The 21,515-nt window shown below is 41.1% G+C and overlaps 1 protein-coding gene across 1 annotated transcript in view; it reads left to right on the forward strand.

Moving 5' to 3' along the window:
• Nucleotides 1–21,515, forward strand: part of LAMA5 (laminin subunit alpha 5) — a 241,453-nt gene that overhangs the window by 176,792 nt on the left and 43,146 nt on the right. The window contains 16 exon segments of the mRNA XM_070744488.1: nt 533–646; nt 1,612–1,739; nt 2,096–2,176; nt 2,340–2,554; nt 5,677–5,777; nt 7,629–7,809; nt 8,609–8,752; nt 9,240–9,391; nt 9,495–9,605; nt 11,535–11,646; nt 12,960–13,130; nt 13,874–14,070; nt 15,590–15,706; nt 16,320–16,474; nt 19,751–19,892; nt 21,154–21,256. Of these exon segments, the coding sequence (XP_070600589.1) occupies nt 533–646; nt 1,612–1,739; nt 2,096–2,176; nt 2,340–2,554; nt 5,677–5,777; nt 7,629–7,809; nt 8,609–8,752; nt 9,240–9,391; nt 9,495–9,605; nt 11,535–11,646; nt 12,960–13,130; nt 13,874–14,070; nt 15,590–15,706; nt 16,320–16,474; nt 19,751–19,892; nt 21,154–21,256 (2,224 nt within the window).

Raw genomic sequence — 21,515 nt, forward strand, 5'->3', positions numbered from 1 at the left:
ACACAAACACACATACACACACACACACGCTTATTCTAGCACTGATAATGTTATCTAGTTTGGGTAAAGAAATATCTGCAAGAAAACAAGCAAACCCAGAGAGCACCAAGGACCACATTCTATTCATTCATTCATTCATTCATTCATTCATTCATTCATTCATTCAGTCAGTCAGTCAGTCAGTCAGTCAGTCAGTCAGTCAGTCAGTCAGTCAGTCTGTCTGTCTGTCTGTCTGTCTGTCTGTCTGTCTGTCTGTCTGTCTGTCTATCTATCTATCTATCTATCTATCTATCTATCTATCTATCTATCTATCTATCTATCCTGTATCCCTGAAAATAAGAGCCTGCCTTATATTTTTGTGAACCCTGAAATAAGCCCTTGCCCTTATTCCCATGCACTCAAAAGCCCAATTGGGATTATTATCAGGGGATGTCTTATTTGAGAGGAAACAAGATGTCTGTCTTTCTGTCTGTCTGTCTACCTACCTACCTTCAATGGTGGTCTGAAGCATATTTTTTTCCTTTGCAATTAGGAATGTGCTCCAGGCTACTACAGAGACACCAAGGGTCTATTTCTAGGGAAATGCATTCCATGTGACTGCAATGGCCATTCGGATCAGTGTCTCCCGGGATCTGGAACATGCCTTGTAAGTAAATAAAACAATGGCTCTTTCACCAATAAATGCTGAGTAATGATTTATTAACTTCAACAGAGATGATTTTAGGGCTGAAAACATGAATTCTAGAGCAAGCCGAAATTTTCCAGGACACTTGCTTTGTTTTTATTTATTAAATTTATATGCTACCTATCTCTCTGATAAGGCGCCCTGTACTTTTTCCACACTATTTTGACTTACTTTGAATTTCATGAACTCTAAATGCAAGCAGATAATGGCTCTGCTTTTGGTTTATTCTTCTGTAAGCTTGTATGAAATAAATTGTGCTTATCGTTTTCTTTATTTAGGGGTCCCTATCACTTATTTAAAAGTCTGGAATTAGAAAATGACTGTAGGCAATTTCCAGTTTAGTTTTCATCTAGCTCTCTCCCGCTGTTGAGAGAGAAAATACACCTGACACTCAGTTCAACTATCCAAAATATTGCTTGATGTTTATTTACTCAACATTAGCAGATATCAAGGAACAGCTAATTAGAAAAAAATGAAACAAAAGGCAGGAAAAAGCGAGGAAGAAGGAGAGAGAGGGAGGGAGAGAGAGAGAGAGATTGCCTAATTTTTTAGCATCCTGGCTGAAAAACCTAAGTACTTCTCTGGTTATTATATTTATTTTTTTAATTTATCTAATTGAATTTGTATGCCGCTCCTCTCTGAGGACTCGAGGCGGCTCACAGCATATATAAAACAGAACAATAATATGATCCAATTAATACTACAATTTAAAAACAATTAAAAGAGAAGATTAACCAATATAATATATAAAGCATAATTCCTCCCCCCTCCCAAAGATAAAAAAACAAAATCATGTGTCTGTGGCCAGGTAAGGAGTCTTACCTTATTTCTGAAGATGCAGCCAGATTTATTCTTGAAGGATGTGAGGATAAAGCGTGAATAGTTTGCATATGTGAAATTAGCATGATCATTTCCCCCCAATGTAGAATTGCCAACACAACACAGAAGGCGGCCATTGTGAAAGGTGCAAGGATGGTTTTGTGGGCAACTCTTCCCTTGAGGAACACCTGCAATGCATAGGTTGTCCCTGCCCTCTTTCAGTTCCCTCTAACAAGTGAGTATCTTCCATATATATGGAATCCTCTTGATTCTTGGGTGACATCATGTGTTAGCTTCTTATTTGCCTATGGAAAAGCATACAGGTAGTTCCTTTCCTCCCCACCCCTTTGTGTTCACATTGTCCAATTGCAAGGCTTCCTTTTGTTATGAGAACAGTCTGTGTCTCCGCCTAATGCCTGCAGCAGTGACCTTGGCTCTCATGGTCTGTAGATTAAACCTTAGCATTCCATACCCCCCCTCCTCCTACTTTGAATGACAAGATGAAAGCCATAGAAACAATGCTTCAATCTTGACAGTAGCTTTCTTTGGTGCAAACTTTAATATCTCTTTCCTCTTTCTTTCCCCCATTAGCTTTGCCACTGGATGTATCTACAAAGGCTCCACCACACAGTGTCTTTGCAAGCCTGGTTATGCCGGATTTTCGTGTGAACGGTACCGTATATAACTAGAATTTCAGCACTTCCAACTTGAGTTTCCTTAAGATCCGATCCATGTATGGCAGGATGGGGCGGCTCAGTTCTCCAATGGTGGAGTCAGGCCACCAGCGGAGGACTTCGCACTGCAGCCCTGTAACACCGTCTTCTCACATCCAAAGGTGTGCTCCAGGTTACTATGGAAACCCTCTCGTGATTGGCAGCTCGTGCCAGCCCTGTGATTGCAGTGGGAATGCTGACCCCAACATGCTCTTCAGCGACTGTAACACATTGACAGGGGACTGCACAGGATGCATGTACAACACTGCAGGACCGCGATGCGAAATGTGTGCAGCTGGATTTTACGGTGATGCAATCGTAGCAAAGAACTGCACTGGTAGGTCTGCAATCAGTCTCTTTCCTGAGTGCATGATGTGTTTAAAAATTGTTTTTGAAATGCTACCTAGTGTCATAGGTGAAGTCTAATAGTCTTTATAGGTTTCTTACATTTATATCCAATACTTTTGCCCTTTTTATTCAAGAACCGCTTGATAAAACGGATAAAAATCCTTTCGTTCTCTGCTATTTAAAAGAAGACACAATAGCACTTATTTTAAAAAGCATCTTCATTTTGTTAAGTTATCTAGAACAATAATAAAGCATCCTTTAAAAAACAATTCTAATGATTTGAACATTCTACAGACCAGTGATGGCGAAACTAGGGCATGGGTGCCACAGGTGGCACATAGAACCATATCTGCTGGCACATGAGCTGTTGCCCTAGCTCAGCTCCAACGTGCATGTGTGTGCCGGTCAGCTGATTTTTGGTTCGCACAGAGGCTCTTGGAGGGCATTTTTGGCTTCCAGAGAGCCTCTGGAGGAATGGGGGAATGTGTTTTTACCCACCCCCGGCTCCAGGGAAACTTTTGGAAGCTGGGGAGGGCGAAACACGAACCTACTGGGCCCATCAGAAGTTGGGAAACAGGCCGTTTCCAGCCTTCAGAGGGGCTCCAGGATGTGGAGGGAGCTGTTTTTGCCTCCCCAGGGATTGAATTATGCGTGTGGGCACTCGTGCGTGCACAATAGCGCACACACATGCTCTTATTTATTTATTTATTTTTATTTATTTATTTTATCCAATACACAATGAGGGTTTTAGTGGGTATATATCTATATACACATAGTAAAATACATGATAGAAACATAGAAACATAGAAGACTGACGGCAGAAAAAGACCTCATGGTCCATCTAGTCTGCCCTTATACTATTTCCTGTATTTTATCTTACAATGGATATATGTTTATCCCAGGCATGTTTAAATTCAGTTACTGTGGATTTACCAACCACGTCTGCTGGAAGTTTGTTCCAAGGATCTACTACTCTTTCAATCAAATAATATTTTCTCATGTTGCCTTTGATCATTCCCCCAACTAACTTCAGATTGTGTCCCCTTGTTCTTGTGTTCACTTTCCTATTAAAAACACTTCCCTCCTGAACCTTATTTAACCCTTTAACATATTTAAATGTTTCGATCATGTCCCCCCTTTGCCTTCTGTCCTCCAGACTATACAGATTGACTTCATTAAGTCTTTCCTGATACGTTTTATGCTTTTTGTAGGTGAGGTCTCCAGAACTGAACACAGTATTCCAAATGTGGTCTCACCAGCGCTCTATATAAGGGGATCACAATCTCCCTCTTCCTGCTTGTTATACCTCTAGCTATGCAGCCAAGCATCCTACTTGCTTTTCCTACCGCCCGACCACACTGCTCACCCATTTTGAAACTGTCAGAAATGATGAATGTTATAGAGGAGATACTCATAGTAAAATATATCTAAGAAATAATAGAAAAGAAGATATAGTAATAGAACATATCAATGAAAGAATAGAAGAAGAGATATAGGAATAGAAGAAAGGTATAGGAGAGCAATAGGACAGGGGACAGAAGACACTCTAGTGCACTTGTACTCGCCCCTTACTGACCTCTTAGGAATCTGGATAGGTCAACTCTAGATAATCTAAGGGTAAAGTGTTGGGGGTTTGGGGATGACACTATGGAGTCCGGTAATGAGTTCCACGAGTTCCACCCGAGGGAAAAAAGGTTCACCATCACTGCTATAGACATTTAGTTATTGAATTACATCCTTGCATCCAATTTCAATAGTCTGATTAACACAAGAAAATAAAATTCTGCAGCTGCCTCTATCTCTGTCTTCCAGAATTTGCCTCCTTGCAGCTAGTTCCACTTTCAGTTTTAGCATGTGGCCTGACTGCAGCCTCAATCAGCTGACTGTTGAGAGGCTGGTAATCAGTTGCTTGTACTAATCAGGCTCTGTGCTGTTTGTTGCAAGGAGGTAAATTGCTGGGAAGCAGAGGCCAAAGGATGGGGGTGGCTGGGTGGGGCTACATTCAGTGTATAAGACCCACCCAAGTTTTCACCATCTTTTGAGGGGCGTTAAAGGGCACGTCTTATACTCAGAAAAATACAGTACTTCATTAGAAATAGAAATAGTACTTAGACATATACCATTTCATAGTGCTTTTCCATCCTTCTCTAAGAGGTTTCCAAAGTCAGCCTATTGCTCCCTGTTGGAGTAGCGTTTTGCAGAAGCTAGCCCACCCAGATAGCCAAAGCAGCTAGCCAGTCTGCCTCAAACCAGGATATGAGGAACCTTTGTCTTGAAGATAATTGAAGACACATACTGCAGAGTTTCTTAGAAAAATATACTGCTCAAAAAAATAAAGGGAACACTTAAACAACACAATATGACTCCAAGTAAATCAAACTTCTGTGAAATCAAACTGTCCATTTTGAAAGCAACACTGATTGACAATAAATTTCACATGTTGTCAGCACATTCAACTTTGTACGGAACAAAGTTTTCAGTGAGAATATTTCGTTCCTTCAGATCTAGGATGTGTTCTTTGAGTGTTCCCTTTATTTTTTTGAGCAGTGTATTTACTTCTTTTATAGTAAACCTACACTAACTATTTACACTGTAGCTAGCTCTCTCTAGAAGATACTATACAAATTACTCACAAATCTCCATGTACTATTCTCAGTTACAATACTCAGCTAAAAGTCTTCAGCCATGAATATTCTTCCACAATAATCAGCCACCACAAGCCATAAACCACTCTAATTCACAATCCATAAACCTTAAGCCATAAGCCACTCTAATTCACAAGCTACATACATCTATGCAAAGGTGCATCATAGTGTATACTGTTGTCAACCAATCAGATTACATTACAATCTGTACATTCACCATGACTAAGCAGTTTTACATTGTTAAAGTCATTACATTGATTACAGTTCTTCCCTTTGCAATTTGGAATATTACGTCAGGTAGGGCCCTGATCCTGACACCCCCAACAATCTGGGTCCTCATTTTATCAACCTTGGAAAGAGTGAAAGTTGAGTCAACGTTGAGCTGGTCATGATCAAACTCCTGGCAGTTAAGTCAACAAAAGTAGAAATCGTGAAATCTTTTAAAACTCTTTTTTTTTCTTTGTAGAGTGCAGCTGTCTACCCTGTGGGACGGACTCGTGTGATCCTAAGACTGGTCAGTGTCGGTGTAAGGCTGGGGTGACAGGTCATCACTGTGATCGCTGTGAGGTAAAATAGATCCATAATTCTTAAGTTTTCTCAGGTGTATCCCACGGGCATCGTGGTTTGTTGTGGTTCTGTCACTGATGGGTTCTGTTAATGTGAACACGCCGTTGATTTCACTGTCCCTATTTGCATATGACCAACATCAAATATGCCATGCGTCCCCATGTAATTGTGTTCTCTCTCTTGTCCAGCCAAATCAGAATGATTAGCGGTGAGTGGGTATGGAGAACCTTTCATCCATCCATCCATCCATCATCTATCTATCTATCTATCTATCTATCTATCTATCTATCTATCTATCTATCTATCTATCCATCCATCCATCTATCATCTATCATCTATCTATCATCTATCTATCTATCATCTATCTATCTATCTATCTATCTATCTATCTATCTATCTATCTATCTATCTATCTATCTATCTATCTAGCATCAATCTATCTATCTATCCACCTATCTATCATCTATCTATCATCTATCTATCTATCTATCTATCATCTATCTATCTATCATCTATCTATCATCTATCTATCATCTATCTATCTATCTATCTATCTATCTATCTATCTATCTATCTATCTATCTATCTATCTATTATCATCTATCCATCCATCCATCCATCCATCCATCCATCATCTATCTATCTATCTATCTATCCATCCATCTATCTATCATCTATCATCTATCTATCATTTATCTATCTATCTATCTATCTATCTATCTATCTATCTATCTATCTATCTATCTATCTATCTATCTATCCATCCATCCATCCATCCATCCATCCATCCATCCATCCATCCATCCATCCATCCATCCATCTATCTATCTATCTATCTATCTATCTAGCATCTATCTATCTATCTATCCATCCATCTATCTAGCATCTATCTATCTATCATCTATCTATCTATCTATCTATCATCTATCTATCTATCTATCTATCTATCATCTATCTATCATCTATCTATCATCTATCTATCATCTATCTATCTATCTATCTATCTATCTATCATCTATCTATCATCTATCATCTATCTATCTATCTATCTATCTATCATCTATCTATCTATCTATCTATCTATCATCTATCTATCATCTATCTATCATCTATCTATCTATCTATCTATCATCTATCTATCTATCATCTATCTATCTATCATCTATCTATCTATCTATCTATCTATCTATCAATCTATCATCTATCTATCATCTATCTATCTATCATCTATCTATCTATCTATCATCTATCTATCTATCTATCTATCTATCTATCTATCTATCATCTATCTATCATCTATCTATCTATCTATCTATCTATCTATCATCTATCTATCTATCTATCTATCTATCTATCTATCTATCTATCTATCTATCTATCTATCTAACAAAGCAGTGTGCTATTGGAGGCTGTGAATTCTTTACCTGAATCTGCCTTATCCTCAGAAGAAGAGGAAGAATTGTACAACTGGTTAACAAATAACTAGGAGCACCTCAGCCCCTTACAGATATGTTCCTCAGGCTGCTTTCATATAGATAATATACCATAGCGGGTGCCTCAGCACAGCCTAGCATGACCCACAACCATAATCTCATACTGCTTTGGACTCTAACCCTATTTCTTCAAGAGTCCTACAATTTGCAGTAAGCATCTGTAGCACCCATGCCATAGGTTCGCCATCACTGGCCTAGGGGAAGAGCCTTCTCGGTGGCAGCCCCAGACCCCTGGAATCAGTCCCCTCCAGGGATTCCTCTACCTCTAGGCCACTGTATTGCTCCCCGTAAACCATTGTTACAACTATTACAATCTGGATGCAAACACACACACACACACTTTTTTTTTCCTTTTTAGGAAGGGTATTATGGTTACGAAACCTGCTTGGGCTGCCAGAGGTGTGACTGTGATATCGGATCGCTGAGTCCCAATTGCCATGCTCAGAATGGCCAGTGTGATTGCGGTCCAGGCGTCAGCGGTGCTCGTTGTCAGCAATGCTCCCCTGGATACTGGGGGCTCAATGGAGATGGCTGCTCCAGTGAGTTCCTTTCCTAATGTTTAGATCTTGCTAATATAATTAAAAAAAAACCACACCAGAGCCTAAAACAGAGGGCACATGCTTTTTCTTACTCTGTAAACATTTTATAAGATTATGCAATACAATACACAGTTCAAAAGCAAATAGGAAGACCTAATTTTGGGAGGGGGGGAGAGGAAAGAGAAATGACAGATCTAGTCAAATCCAGACAGTTTTTCCAAGATGCAAGAAAAGCTTTGACTTTGTGGAGAGAAATAATTCTATCCAATGTTATTTCCACATTGTTGTATGATGCATGGAAATAAGATATAAGGTAAAACACAAGAATAACTTTATTGCCACTTTAAATCTACACTAATTGGCATAGATTAAAATGAAATTTCATTGTATACAGCTCTCAAAGGGTCATCATCTCCAGTATACACTACATAAATGTAAACGAAGGAAGGAAAAGAAAGAAAGAAAAAGAAGGGAGGAAGGAAGGAAAGAAAGAAAGAAAGAAAGAAAAAGAAGGTAGGAAGGAAAAAGAAAGAAAGAAAGAAAAAGAAGGTAGGAAGGAAAGAGAAAGAAAGAAAGAAAGAAAGAAAAAGAAGGTAGGAAGGAAAGGAAGGAAGGAAAGAGAGAGAAAGAAAGGAAAAAAGAAAAAAGGTAGGAATGAAAGAAAGGAAGGAAGGAAAGAGAAAGAAAGAAAAAGAAGGTAGGAAGGAAAGGAAGGAAGGAAGAAGGAAAGACAAAGAAAGAAAGAAATTAAAAGCAGTCCTGCTTTGTCAATCTATGTCCTTGGATGTTCTCTCAACAGAATGCCAGTGTAAAGGAGGCTCCTGCAACCCTCGCACAGGTGAATGCACCTGTACCAATGGCCTGACAGGAAAGCAATGTGACACCTGTATAAAGAAGCATGAAATCCCCGTGGTGGATGGTCCAGACAATATGAGATGTGAAGGTCAGGGATGCTTCTTTCCTTCAGTGTCTTGGTCCCAGCTGTATCTGTTTTGGGGTCTTTCTCTCAGTACGGCCTGATGCCATCTTGGTTAAATGCAGGGACAGGTTCCTCTTACCTTTTGCATCCGGTGCGCATTGCAGTCCTCGGAGAGGGGCGGCATACAAATCTAATGAATTATTATTATTATTATTGCGATGTTTCACATGCACCCACTGGCTACGCTCGCACATGTACATGCATCTCTTTGTGCAATTTTGCTTTCACGCATGCTCGGAGGAAGGATTTTACCTCCGTGCATGCTCAGAGAGCCAAAAACTTCCCAAAAATTACCAAAAAAAAGATGGTGGCGCATTGGACTGGCAAAGACAACATCGAAACTGTTGGACCAAAATAATCCAGTTGCCTTTCGGAAAGACACTTTCGAAACAACCACGACCTGGATCATTGAGACTCTCCATCGGCTTATTTTCCTCTCTCTCATTAACAGCTTGTGACAGCTGTGTGCTGCTTTTGTTAGAAGATCTCCAGAAGTTTGAAAGTGACTTCCCGGCCCTGGAACACCAGTTGACAAGCCTCAACACCACCTCAATTGCCTGGGCCCGCCTGCACAGCATCAACGGCTCCATGCAAGCCATTACCGTATGTGAAATGTTTTCCCAGGTTAACTGTTCCTCTTCTGCTCATTCTACAAAGTCCCAGAAGTTCTTAAGATTTACTTTGCCCTTGCTTCTTTCCTCACCAGAACCAAGTGCGCGAGTACCAGAGGTCCATCTACAGAGTGAGGCAACATGCCGATGAACTGGAAGAGGAGAACACGGATTTTGTTCAGGATCTCAACGCGCTTCAGCACAAGGTGCAACCATTTCCCCACCTTGACTTACAACGGTTCATTTAGTGACCCTTTGAAGCCAAGTTGCTGATTATTTAAGCAAAGTCAAGCGACGCAAAATCTTGCGTCCCTTCACTTATTTCGCCCCTTTTATTTCCTGCAGTGCTGGAGGCCATTAGAGCTGACTGCTGGGTCTGCGGGTCAGGGGTTCAAATCTCATCACCGGCTCATTTTACCCACCTCGGAAGGATGGAAGGCTGAGTCAACCTTGAGCCGGTGATGAGATTTGAAACGCTGACCTGCACATCTACAGTCGGCTTTGGTGGCCTGCAGTACTGTACTCTACCTGCTGCGCCACCCCGCTCATTCGGGGTGGCGTAGAATCACTCAGGTTCACCATCATGGGCTTAGAACCCCTGCGAACCCCCAGGAGCCCCACCCCCTGCCTTAAACCATCTCTGAAACAAACCCCCATCGCTGCTTCCACAGAAGTCTTATTCCAGCTGCGTCGAAGGGAATGCCACATCAATCTTGCTCTTTTTAAAAAAAACCCCCATTTCTGAAGCTTTTATGAATGGTTTGAATTCACCCAGTCTGGTTAGCCTGGTGGTTGAAGGACCCCACCTTCTAGGGTCCACCATCAGGGCACAAAACAATGACATCATCCCAATGTCCGGGCTGGCTCAAGAGGCTAAGCCACGCCAAGAAAGGTTAATTGTGTCTTTCCTTTGGCTTGTGCGGTTTGCAAGGATGTGGATGAACGTTTAAATATGTCAAAGGGTTAAATCAGGTTCAGGAAGGAAGTGACTTATTTAAAAAGTGACTTTTTCATACTTATATGACCATTGCAGCTTCCCCATGCTCACATGATTTATATTTGGATGCTTGGCAATTGACTCATATTTATGATGCTGCAATGGTCGTAAGTGTGGGAAAATGATCATAAGTCACTTTTTTCAATGCCGTTGTAACTTGTAACTTGTAACAGACTAATGAACTCAATCTGTATAGTCTGGCAGACAGAAGGAAAAAGGGGGACATGGTTGAAACATTGAAATATGTTAAAGGGTTAAATAAGGTTCAGGAGGGAAGTGTTTTTAATAGGAAAGTGAACCCAAGAACAAGGGGGCACAATCTGAGGTTAGTTGGGGGAAAGATGAAAAGTAACATGAGAAAATATTATTTGTCTGAAAGAGTAGTAGATGCCTGGAACAAACTTCCAGCAGACGTGGTTGGTAAATCCACAGGAACTGAATTGAAACATGCCTGAGATAAACATATATCCACCCTAAGATAAAATACAGGAAATAGTATAAGGGCAGACTAGATGGACCATGAGGTTTTTTTCTGCCGTCAATCATCTATGTTTCTATCCTTATTTGAATAGAATAGAATAGAATTCTTTTATTGGCCAAGTGTGATTGGATGCACAAGTCTTTGGTGCATATGCTCTCAGTGTACATAAAAGAAAATATACATTTGTTAAGAATAATGAGGTACAACACTTAATGATTGTCATAAAGGGTCAAATAAGCAATCAATATTAATAAAATCTTAGGATACAAGCAACAGGTTACAGTCATACAGTCATAAGTGGGAGGAAATAGGTTATAGGAATGATGAGAAAAAAACTAGTAGTAATAGTAGTGCAGAGTTAGTAAACAGTTTGGCAGTATTGAGGGAATTATTTGTTTAGCAGAGTGATGGCATTTGGGGAAAAACTGGTTTTGTGTCTAGTTGTCTTGATGTGCAGTGCTCTGTAGCAACGTTTTGAGGGTAGGAGTTGAAATTGAATGTAAACATGCTGGGATAAACATGTATCCATCCTAAGATAAAATACAGGAAATAGTATAATGGCAGACTAGATGGACCATGAGGTCTTTTTCTGCTGTCAATCTTCTATGTTTCTATTGCCTTTCAGTGTCATCTAAACCGATAGTGTTGTTTTTTTAGGCAACAATGACCCACAGAAAAGCAAACCACCTGATGGATGATACCCAGGAAACCTATCAGCAAGCAGAGACCCTTATTCTGAACGTCACTAAAATTCAAAATAAAATTAATGGTAAGGCAGAATTCTATATATTTTCCTGCTTTTAAAAAGTGCTACTTGCCAGGTGCCTAATTCCCATTTAAAAAAAAAAATCAGCAAATGATCCAAGAGTGATGCTTAAATTTCAAGGGTGTCATGTGAAAGTTTGGGATAGGATTTATGCTGATTGTATCTATCGTGTTGTCTTATTTTATTTTTTTTAATCCTGAAATAAACTACAGTGATCCCTCGGTTAGCGCGGGGGTTACGTTCCAAGACCTCCCGCGCTAACCGATTTCCGCGTTATACTGGATGCGGAAGTAAAAACACCATCTGCGCATGCGCGCCCTTTGTTCCATGGCCGCACATGCGCAGAAGGTGGAGCGACGCAAGTTCGGAGGCTGGCAATGCAATGGTGATTTTTCTGGGCTCCTCGCCGCTACCCACAGGGCAGCGCTGGCGGCAATGGCAATGGCAACCCTCCCTCCTTCCCTCCTTCCTTCCCTCCTTCCTTCCTCTCACCGGCTTTCTTGGGGCAGCGCTGGCGGCAATGGCAATGGCAACCCTCCCTCCTTTTGCTGATTTTGGCCAATCAGCAATCAGTATGATGTCATCGGGCGGGAAAAACCGTGGTGTAGGAAAAAAAACGCGGACTTATTTTTTAATTAATATTTTTTGAAAAACCGCGTTGCAGCGTTTTGCGCTAATCGAGAACGCGCAAATCGAGGGATCACTGTATTGGTCTTATTGCCATACACTCAAAAGCCCGATTGGGCTTATTATAAGGGGATGTATTTTTGGGGGGGAAAACAGGGTAGATAGATAGATGGATGGATGGACGGATGGACGGACCGACAGACAGACAGATTCCCCCCAAAATAAAGCCCTGTATTATAATTTTTGAAACCCTGAAATAAGCGCTTGGCCTTATTGCCATGTACTCAAAAGCCTGATTGGCTTATTATCAGGGGATACTAGCATGGTTACACATTGTGGTGAATGTAAAAAAAAGGGAAGAATTTAATGGAAAAATGTTTAGCAAAAAAGAAATAAAATCATGTCAAAAATCTCAATGGGATGAGAGTCAGTGAGGTATTAGTTTGCTAACGGTGCTGCTTCTGAATTCTGAATCGGACAATGTTTTGGAATCCTGAGAGAAATGGCTTTCTTTTCAAGGGAATTCAAGTGCCAGGGAAATCAGGAGCTCTCTACAAGAATCTGGCCAACTAGTGGTGAAGGGAAATGAGTGGGAGATAAGAAAGACATTCATCTCCTTCATCAAATCTCTATATGTGCAGAGGTACATCCTAAATCATGCATTTCCATTGTTGTGGCTTTTTATGCAGATCTCATACATCAGATGGACACATTTACCACAGCCAACGCTAGCTCCACTTCTGCGGAGGAGTTTCGTCAGAAGATAGCTGAGGTTGGTGCAATGCTGAGGCACATGAAAGCCATGGATTTTAGTTTCCAGAGGGCCATTGCTGTTGAGGAGCATGAAGAAACACAAAATTGTGAGTATGACATAAAAGAAAATATACGTTTGGCAAGAATTCATGAGGTACAACACCTAATGATTGTCATAGGGGTCAAATAAACAATGAGGAAGCAATCAATATTAATAAAAATCTTAAGGATACAAGCAACAAGTTACAGTCATACAGTCATAAGTGGGAGGAAATTAGTGATAGGAATGATGAGAAAAAACTATTAGTAATAGTAGTGCAGACTTAATAGTTTGACAGTGTTGAGAGAATAGAAACATAGAAGTCTGACGGCAGAAAAAGACCTCATGGTCCATCTAGTCTGCCCTTATACTATTTTCTGTATTTTATCTTAGGATGGATATATGTTTATCCCAGGCATGTTTAAATTCAGTAATTATTTGTTTAGCAGAGTGATGGTGTTCAGGAAAATCTGTTCTTGTGTCTAGTTATCTTGGTGTGCAGTGCTCTGTAGCGACATTTTGAGGGTAGGAGGTATGTCCAGTTTATGTATTTTCTAAGATATTCTGCTGCATATAGTCAAAGCTCTGGTTTTCCCAGTTGCAGTGTATGGCTGTGAAAATTAGATCATAAGGAAGGCTGAGCTCCAAAGAATTGAGGCCTTTGAACTATGCTGCTGGAGAAGACTATTCTATTCTATTCAAGCTGGCAGGCTTGGAGATGCTACTCTTTTAGAATTAAGGAAATGTTATCTCCCCTTCATGGAACTCTTGATGTCCATCACTAATCTTCCAAAGTTTTCTTTCTCTCAGTGCTAAACCGCTTGAGAAGTGAGCTCTTCAACAAGTTGGAGTCTAACCAACAACTGGTTAATCAAATCAATGACCAGCTGGATCAGTACAGTTCGGATTTGATGGACCTACGAGATGCCCTGAATGAAGCAGTAAATAAAACCCGACAGACAGAAGATCTCAACAGCCTGAACCGTAATCACTTAGAGGAAACCCAGGTAAAAACTGAGATTTGTGAGTTGCAGAATGAGCTACTATGCCCCAAGTGATTTTGGAAATACAGGGTCTTATAACCTTTTGTTTAGTGACAGTTACAACAGCACCGAGAGAAGTGATTTATGATTGTTTTTCACAATTATAACCTTTGTAGCATTCCCCACAGTCACATGATTGACCCCCAAATTTCTGTTGCTAAACAAGACAGTTGTTTCTTGTCACAGTTGTTAAATGACTCACTGCAGTTGTTACCCCACGTTTCGAAGTATAAGACACATTCCCCCACAAAAGAGAGGGAAAACTTGGGTGCGTCTTATACACCAAATTTATTTATTTATTCATTCATTCATTCATTCATTCATTCATTCATTCATTCATTTATTGGATTTGTATGCCGCCCCTCTCCGGAGACCCTGCCCACCCTCCGGCACCCACCCTTTGGCCTCTGCCTCCCAGCAATTTAACTCCTTGCAGCAAACTGCAAACAGCCTGTTTCAGCTTCAACATAACCTGATTATCTGTTGGATCGGCCTCCCGACCGTCAGTTGTTTCAGGCTGCTGCCTATAGCCGCATGGGTCTCCTGCAAGCAGGCAAATTGCTGGGAGGCAGATTTCCCCCCCCCCCCCCCCCTTGTGCTAGTCAAGCTGTACTGAAAACAAAACTAAATCAGACTGTTTGCTGTGCTTGGAAGCAGAGGCAAGAGTTATTGTGAATGTTTTAGGAGTCTTATTTTCTTCATTGTGTCCTTTTGTTGTAAAATTTCGATCTAGAATCAACGATTAGCTGGAATTTAAAAAGCATTTCTCTAACTTAAATGAAATGTTACCTGGAGGACAATAAAATCTCAGCGCCATTGTAATTTTGAATGGTCACCAAATGAATGGTTGCAAGTCAAAGAATCAGAACAATAGGGGAATTTTCTGCAGGTAGAGAATTTTTTTTTGGAAAAGTGGAAAAGAACTACAATAATAAAAGGAATAAAATAAAATAAAATAAAAAAATCATTAAATAAAATAATAAAAGTGGAAAAGAACTAAAATAACAAAAACACATATTGTAATATGTTGATGTTATGACAGATAGACAGACACACACACACATAAATAGAAACATAGAAGACTGACGGCAGAAAAAGACCTCATGGTCCATCTAGTCTGCCCTTATACTATTTCCTGTATTTTATCTTACAATGGATATATGTTTATCCCAGGCATGTTTAAATTCAGTTACTGTGGATTTACCAACCACATCTGCTGGAAGTTTGTTCCAAGGATCTACTACTCTTTCAGTGAAATAATATTTTTTCACGTTGCCTTTGATCTTTCCCCCAACTAACTTCAGATTGTGTCCCCTTGTTCTTGTGTTCACTTTCCTATTAAAAACACTTACATACATACATACATACATACATACATACATACATACATACATACATGGGTGATAAGCAGAGTGTCCTGGGCTTTTATGCTCAGACTTTGCACGTTATGCATTAGTCTTTAATTTTCTCTCATATCTCATAGCAAAAGAGCAAGGAAATGGAGCAACAGTATGACACAATCCAGACTACTTTGAGGATGGCTAACGCCTCCGCGGGGAAGATCTCTGAATTTCTGCAGATGGTTATAAATGCGAAAGAGGTAAGTGATGTTAAACATTAAGAGGTGGCGCGGTGGTTAGAATGCAGTATTGCAGGCCGATTCTTCCAACTGCCGGCTGCCTGCAATTTGGCAGATCGACGCTCACCAGGCGCAAAGTTGACTCAGCCTTCCCTCTTTCCATTACTGTTTTCTTAATGTTGCCAGAGTATATTTCCTTTACCTTATAATAATGATACTACTCCATGGAAACTATACCTGCTACAGAAAAACTGTATACATTTTTGAAATCAGAACAAAAAAATGATTCAGAAAAGTACAAGGTCCGCTGCGATGATTACAAAAAATATTTTTTGTACATCTGTGTTACTGTTTTCTTAATGTCACCAGTATATTTCCTATACCTTATAATAATGTGGCTGTTCGGTGGAAACTATATCTGCTACAGAAAAACTATATACATTTTTGAAATCAGAACAAAAATGTACAAGGTCTGCTGCGATGATTACAAAAAATATTTTTTGCACACCCGTGTTATTATTGTAGTGTTTGGATATTCTTCATAGCTCCAATTCTTCGAAGAGGACCCTTCAACCATCTAGGAATGGCAATGCAGATATTCTTAATGGTGGCCAATGCTTCTGTTGTGTTTCAGGAATCCGAGAAGTTACTAGCTCAGCTAGATGGAGCCAGATACCCTCTGTCCGAGAAGGCGAAGGAGTACACATTGGCGAGCAACAAGATCCAGAAGGTGGAGTTGGCGGAAGAACATGCAGAGCTTCTAGATGAACTGGCACGAAATCTCTCCAGGTAACAATTGCTTCCAATTTGCTTTGTTTGTTCTCAATTCCTAACCAGCTGTTGAAATGCAACTGAAGCTTCTACCCTGAGACATAAAAATGTGTCATATTGTATTAAAAATATAATCCTTCCAGATTATAGATAGTTCTCGACTTGCAACAGTTCATTTAGTGTATTTGAAGTTACGCTTGTACTGAAAAAGGAGACTCCATATTATTTATTTACTTACTTATTTTTATTTATTTATTAAATTTAAATGCAGCTCATCTCAGTATCAAGCAACTCTGGGTGGCTTACAGTACCATAAACAATGAAAAAATTAACAATATTATTACAGGTGGTGCTTAATGTACAACCATTCATTTAGTGATCGCTCCCTCCCTTGTGGGAATCCAGGCTACATTCCATCACACATGGACACAAATCATCACCGACAAACAATTGCATATTTTAATACATCATCCATTACTAGGCTTTACCCTGTTTTCCCCCAAAATAAGACATCCCCTGATAATAAGCCCAATCGGGCCTTTAATACCAAGCACTTATTTCAGGATTCAAAAAAATATAAGACAGGGTCTTATTTTGGGGAAAACATACTTTTGAAAACTACAGCATACAAATCCAATTAAATCTTAAAACTTTTGACTTCCTTGATAAAGTCATAATCTAACCCAGGGCTTGGCAATCCGCAGTTCTGGAGCTGCATGTGGCTCTTTCGTCCCTCTGTTGCTGCACCCTGTGAGTCAGCTCCACAATTGATAGGGCTTTTGATTAGGACAGGTAGAGGAATAAGGATGCCTTATTCCTCTACCTCCTTATAAGGAGTCTTCGGAGAGGGGCGGCATACAAATCTAATAAGTTGTTGTTGTTGTTGTTGTTGTTGTTGTTGTTGTTATTATTATTATTATTATTATTATTATTATTATTATTATTATTATTATTATTATTATTATTATTATTATTATGCCGTGCTAGGAGGGGACACGATGGTGGGGGAACTGGACTTCCGGTTGGCAAAGGAAAAAGGATGCCATGCTAGGAGGAGACTCTATGCTGGGAAACCCAGACTTCCGGTTGCCTTCAAAATTTGATGGGGGGCTTACGGTTCGGATCTTTTTGGCTCTTTAAGTGTTTAAGGTTGCCATTCCCTGATCTAGCCTGTTTCAAAACCAATAGATTCCTGTATTTTTATAGACTGGGTTTATTCTTTCTGATCATACTACTCTAGTTGCAGGGAAGAGAAATTTCAGGCCTTTCTACATCTTTTCCTAGTCCTGGTTGGCCAATCTTTCAAAGGCTTGGAGGTGAGAAGAGCTCATTGGTGATGGAACTTGGGAAACACCCATCCTTAAAACTGGATTTCTAGCCTCTATAAATTGACCAGCTCTTCTGCAAGCGACCTTCTACAAGCAGTCCTCAACTGAACCCCTATTTTCTGTCACTAAGTGAGACATTTGCTGAGTGGATTCTGCCTCACTTTACAAACCTTTCTTGCCACATTTGTTAAGCAGTTCACTGCACTTGTTAAGTGAATCACACAGTCGTTAAGGGAATAATAAAGCTTCCCTCGATGATTTTGATTGTCAGAAGACACCTGGAGGGGTTGCAAATGGTGGATCCTGTGGTCTTGGGGTGTTGCAACCGTAGGATGGAATGGAATGGGAATGGGAATAGGAGTAGAGCTTGGAGGTCATCTAGTCCAATCCTCTGCTCAAGCAGGAAGCCCTATACCAGTGATGGCGAACCTTTTGTGATTCATATGCCAAGAGTGTGTGTGTGTGTGTGTGCTAGCATGTGCGCAAGTGCCCATACCTATTCCCACCACGTGCACACACACACATGTGCACCCCCCCAGGCTTCCCCTGTGCATGCGCACAATCACCTGGTCTGACTGGAGCCTGGGATGGTGAAAAAACAGCCAGACCGGCAGACAGCTGAATGTCCATTTTTCTGAACTTCCGGTTTGCCCATTGAGTGATTTTTTGCACTCCGGGGCTTCAGGGAAGCTTCTCTGGGTGAAATGGCCTTCTCCGAGACCCAAAATCAGCTTATTAGTGTGTGCATGCGTGCTGGAGCTGACACAGGGAAACACCTGGTGTGCCTTCCAATATGGATCTGCATGCCACCTGTGGCACATGTGCCATAGGTTCGCCATCATGGCCCTATACCAGTGATGACAAACCTATGGCACGGGTGCCACAGGTGGCACGCAGAGCCATATCTGCTATATCTGGTCATCTGCCATATCCCTAGCTCAGCTCCAACATGCATGTATGTGCTGGCCAGCTGATTTTTGGCTCAAACAGAGGCCCTGGGAGAGTGTTTTTGGCTTCCAGAGAGCCTCCCAGGGGGATGGGGAGGATGTTTTTACCCTCTCTCGGCTCCAGAGAAGCCTTTGGAGCCCGGGGAGGGTGAAACACGAGCCTACTGGGCCCACCAGAAGTTGGGAAACATGCTGTTTCCAGCCTCCAGAGGGCCTCCAGGAGGCGGGGGAAGCTGTTTTCGCCCTCCCCAGGCATTGAATTATGAGTGTGGGCACTCGTGCATGTGCAATAGTGCATGCCTACCCTCTTTCAGCACCCAAGGAAAAAAAGGTTCACCATCACTGCCCTATACCATTTCAGATAGATGGCTTCTCCAATCTGTTTTTAAAAACCTCCAATGATACAGCACCTACAATTTCTGGAGGACAGTCATTCCACTGTTTAATTGTTCTCACTGTTAGGAAGGTTCTCCTTAGCTCCAGGTTGCTTCTCTCCTTGATTAGTTTCTATCTATTGCTTCTTTTCCAGCCCTTGGGTGCCTTCTTTGTGGCAACCTCTGAGATATTGGAACACTGCTATCATGTCTCTCCTGGTCCTTCTTTTCATTAAATTAGCCATGTCCAGTTCCTGCAACCCTTCTTCATATGTTTTACCCTCCAGTCCCTTAATCATCTTTGTTGCTCTTCTCTGAACTCTTTCTAAGAGTCTCAACATCTTTTTTACACTGTGGCGACCAAAACGAGTCAGTTGCCACGCATCTGAATTTTCATCGCGTGAGCATGGGGATGCTGCAAAGGTTGTAAGTATGAAAAGCAGTCATAAGTCACTTTTTTCAACACCGTCGTAACTTTGAATGATCACTAAACGATTGGTTGCAAGTCAAGGCCTACCTGTACTGAAAAATTGTGAGGAAGTAAAACAATGACAGCACTATTGAAACTTCAGGCTTTTCTGCTGGCAGCAGGAACACAGTTCTGATAAAACCAGCTCCATTTTTTATTGTTGTTCTCCACAACAGCATTATCCATGGCACAAACCAGGACGGTTTCATTCAAAGAGCCATCAACGCTTCCAATGCCTATTCCAGCATCATTGAGGCGGTAAAGAATGCGGAAGATGCAGCCAACAAAGCCATCCATGCGTCTGATGAAGCTTTGGAGGTAGGGAACGTTTGTCGCGCAATCAAGGTTGACTCAGCCTTCCATCCTTCCGAGGTGGGTAAAATGAGGACCCGGATTGTGGGGGCAATAGCCTAGCTCTGTTAAAAAGTGCTATTGCTAACATGTTGTAAGCCTCCCTGAGTCTAAGGAGAAGGGCAGCATAAAAATTGAATGAATGAATGAATGAATGAATGAATGAATAAATAAATAAATAAATAAATCTCCATTGGAAAGGGGACTATTGCCAGCTTATCTTCTCATTGTTCCTCTCGCCCATCTCCTCCCACTTATGACTGTAACTTGTTGCTTGTATCCTTACGATTTATATAAATATTGTTTCCTGATGGCTTATTTGACCCCTGTGACAATCATTAAGTGTTGTACCTCATGATTCTTGACAAATGTATCTTTTCTTTTATGTATGCTGAGAGCATATGCACCAAAGACAAGTTTCAATAGTGCTGAAAGTTGAGATGAAGGCAGCGTGAGGCTCTGCCCACCTGCTTGGATGCCACCATTTGGATTGATTGATTGATTGATTGATTGGTTTGTTTGTTTGTTTGTTTATTTATTTATTATTTTATTTATTCGATTTTTATGCCGCCCTTCTCCTTAGACTCAGGGCGGCTTACAACATGTTAGCAATAGCACTTTTTTAACAGAGCTAGGCTATTGCCCCCACAATCCGGGTCCTCATTTTACCCACCTCGGAAGGATGGAAGGCTGAGTCAACCTTGAGCCGGTGATGAGATTTGAACCGCTGACCTTCAGATCTACAAGTCAGCTTCAGTGGCCTGCAGTACAGCACTCTACATGCTGTCTTCTAAACCTCCCAATCCCAAAGGACTCAGGGTGGCTTACAAAATAATAATACAAATACAAAAGATACAAAATAATAAGAGAAGTCGAATATAATATCTAAAACTGACCCCATAATAAACCCCATTTATACAGTTTGGCCATAAAGGATGTAGAGCCAGGTCTTTGTGGCCTTACGGAAGGCCAGCAGGGTGGGAGTAGTACGGACATCGGGGGGGTAGTTGGTTACTTCTGTGCATGCACAGAATGCATTGCGCATGCGCAGAGGGTAAAAGAGCCCAAATGACGATGTCTAGGTGGGTGAGTGGAGCCTCGTGCAGCCTTCATGACTGGCTCTCTGACAACCGACAGGCATGAGCCAACTGGGAAAATTTCACTCCTGATTCAGAGTGTTCTGTGTTAATTCGGATGAAGTAGGACGAGTTATCTTCTATATTTGCAGAACGTCCTCAAACATAAGCTGGGAGACAGAGCAAAAAAGATGAAGAAAGACAGCAGTGCTTTAGAAGACGCCGTGAAGGAAGAGCAAAGGAAGCTCAGCGGAGGTGAGCAAAAAACCAGCAGCACCTTCTCCATCCAGTCTGGTCCATTAGACCCTCCTTCTTGTCTGGGTCTTTCCCCCTTAGCCCCATTCACCCCGCTGCCTTTCACATGCGACATTATCCTCTGATGCCTCGGTCTTATTAATGGCTGTTTATTGTCCTTAATGGATCAACGGAAATTAGAGGGCTTGGTTCGGTCTGATACAGCCTGCCCAGAATTGATCCAGCCAAACACCTGAGCCCTAGAGTGTGTGTTTGTTCT

Source organism: Erythrolamprus reginae, chromosome 3, assembly GCF_031021105.1.
Source record: "Erythrolamprus reginae isolate rEryReg1 chromosome 3, rEryReg1.hap1, whole genome shotgun sequence".
NCBI lineage: Eukaryota > Metazoa > Chordata > Lepidosauria > Squamata > Dipsadidae > Erythrolamprus > Erythrolamprus reginae.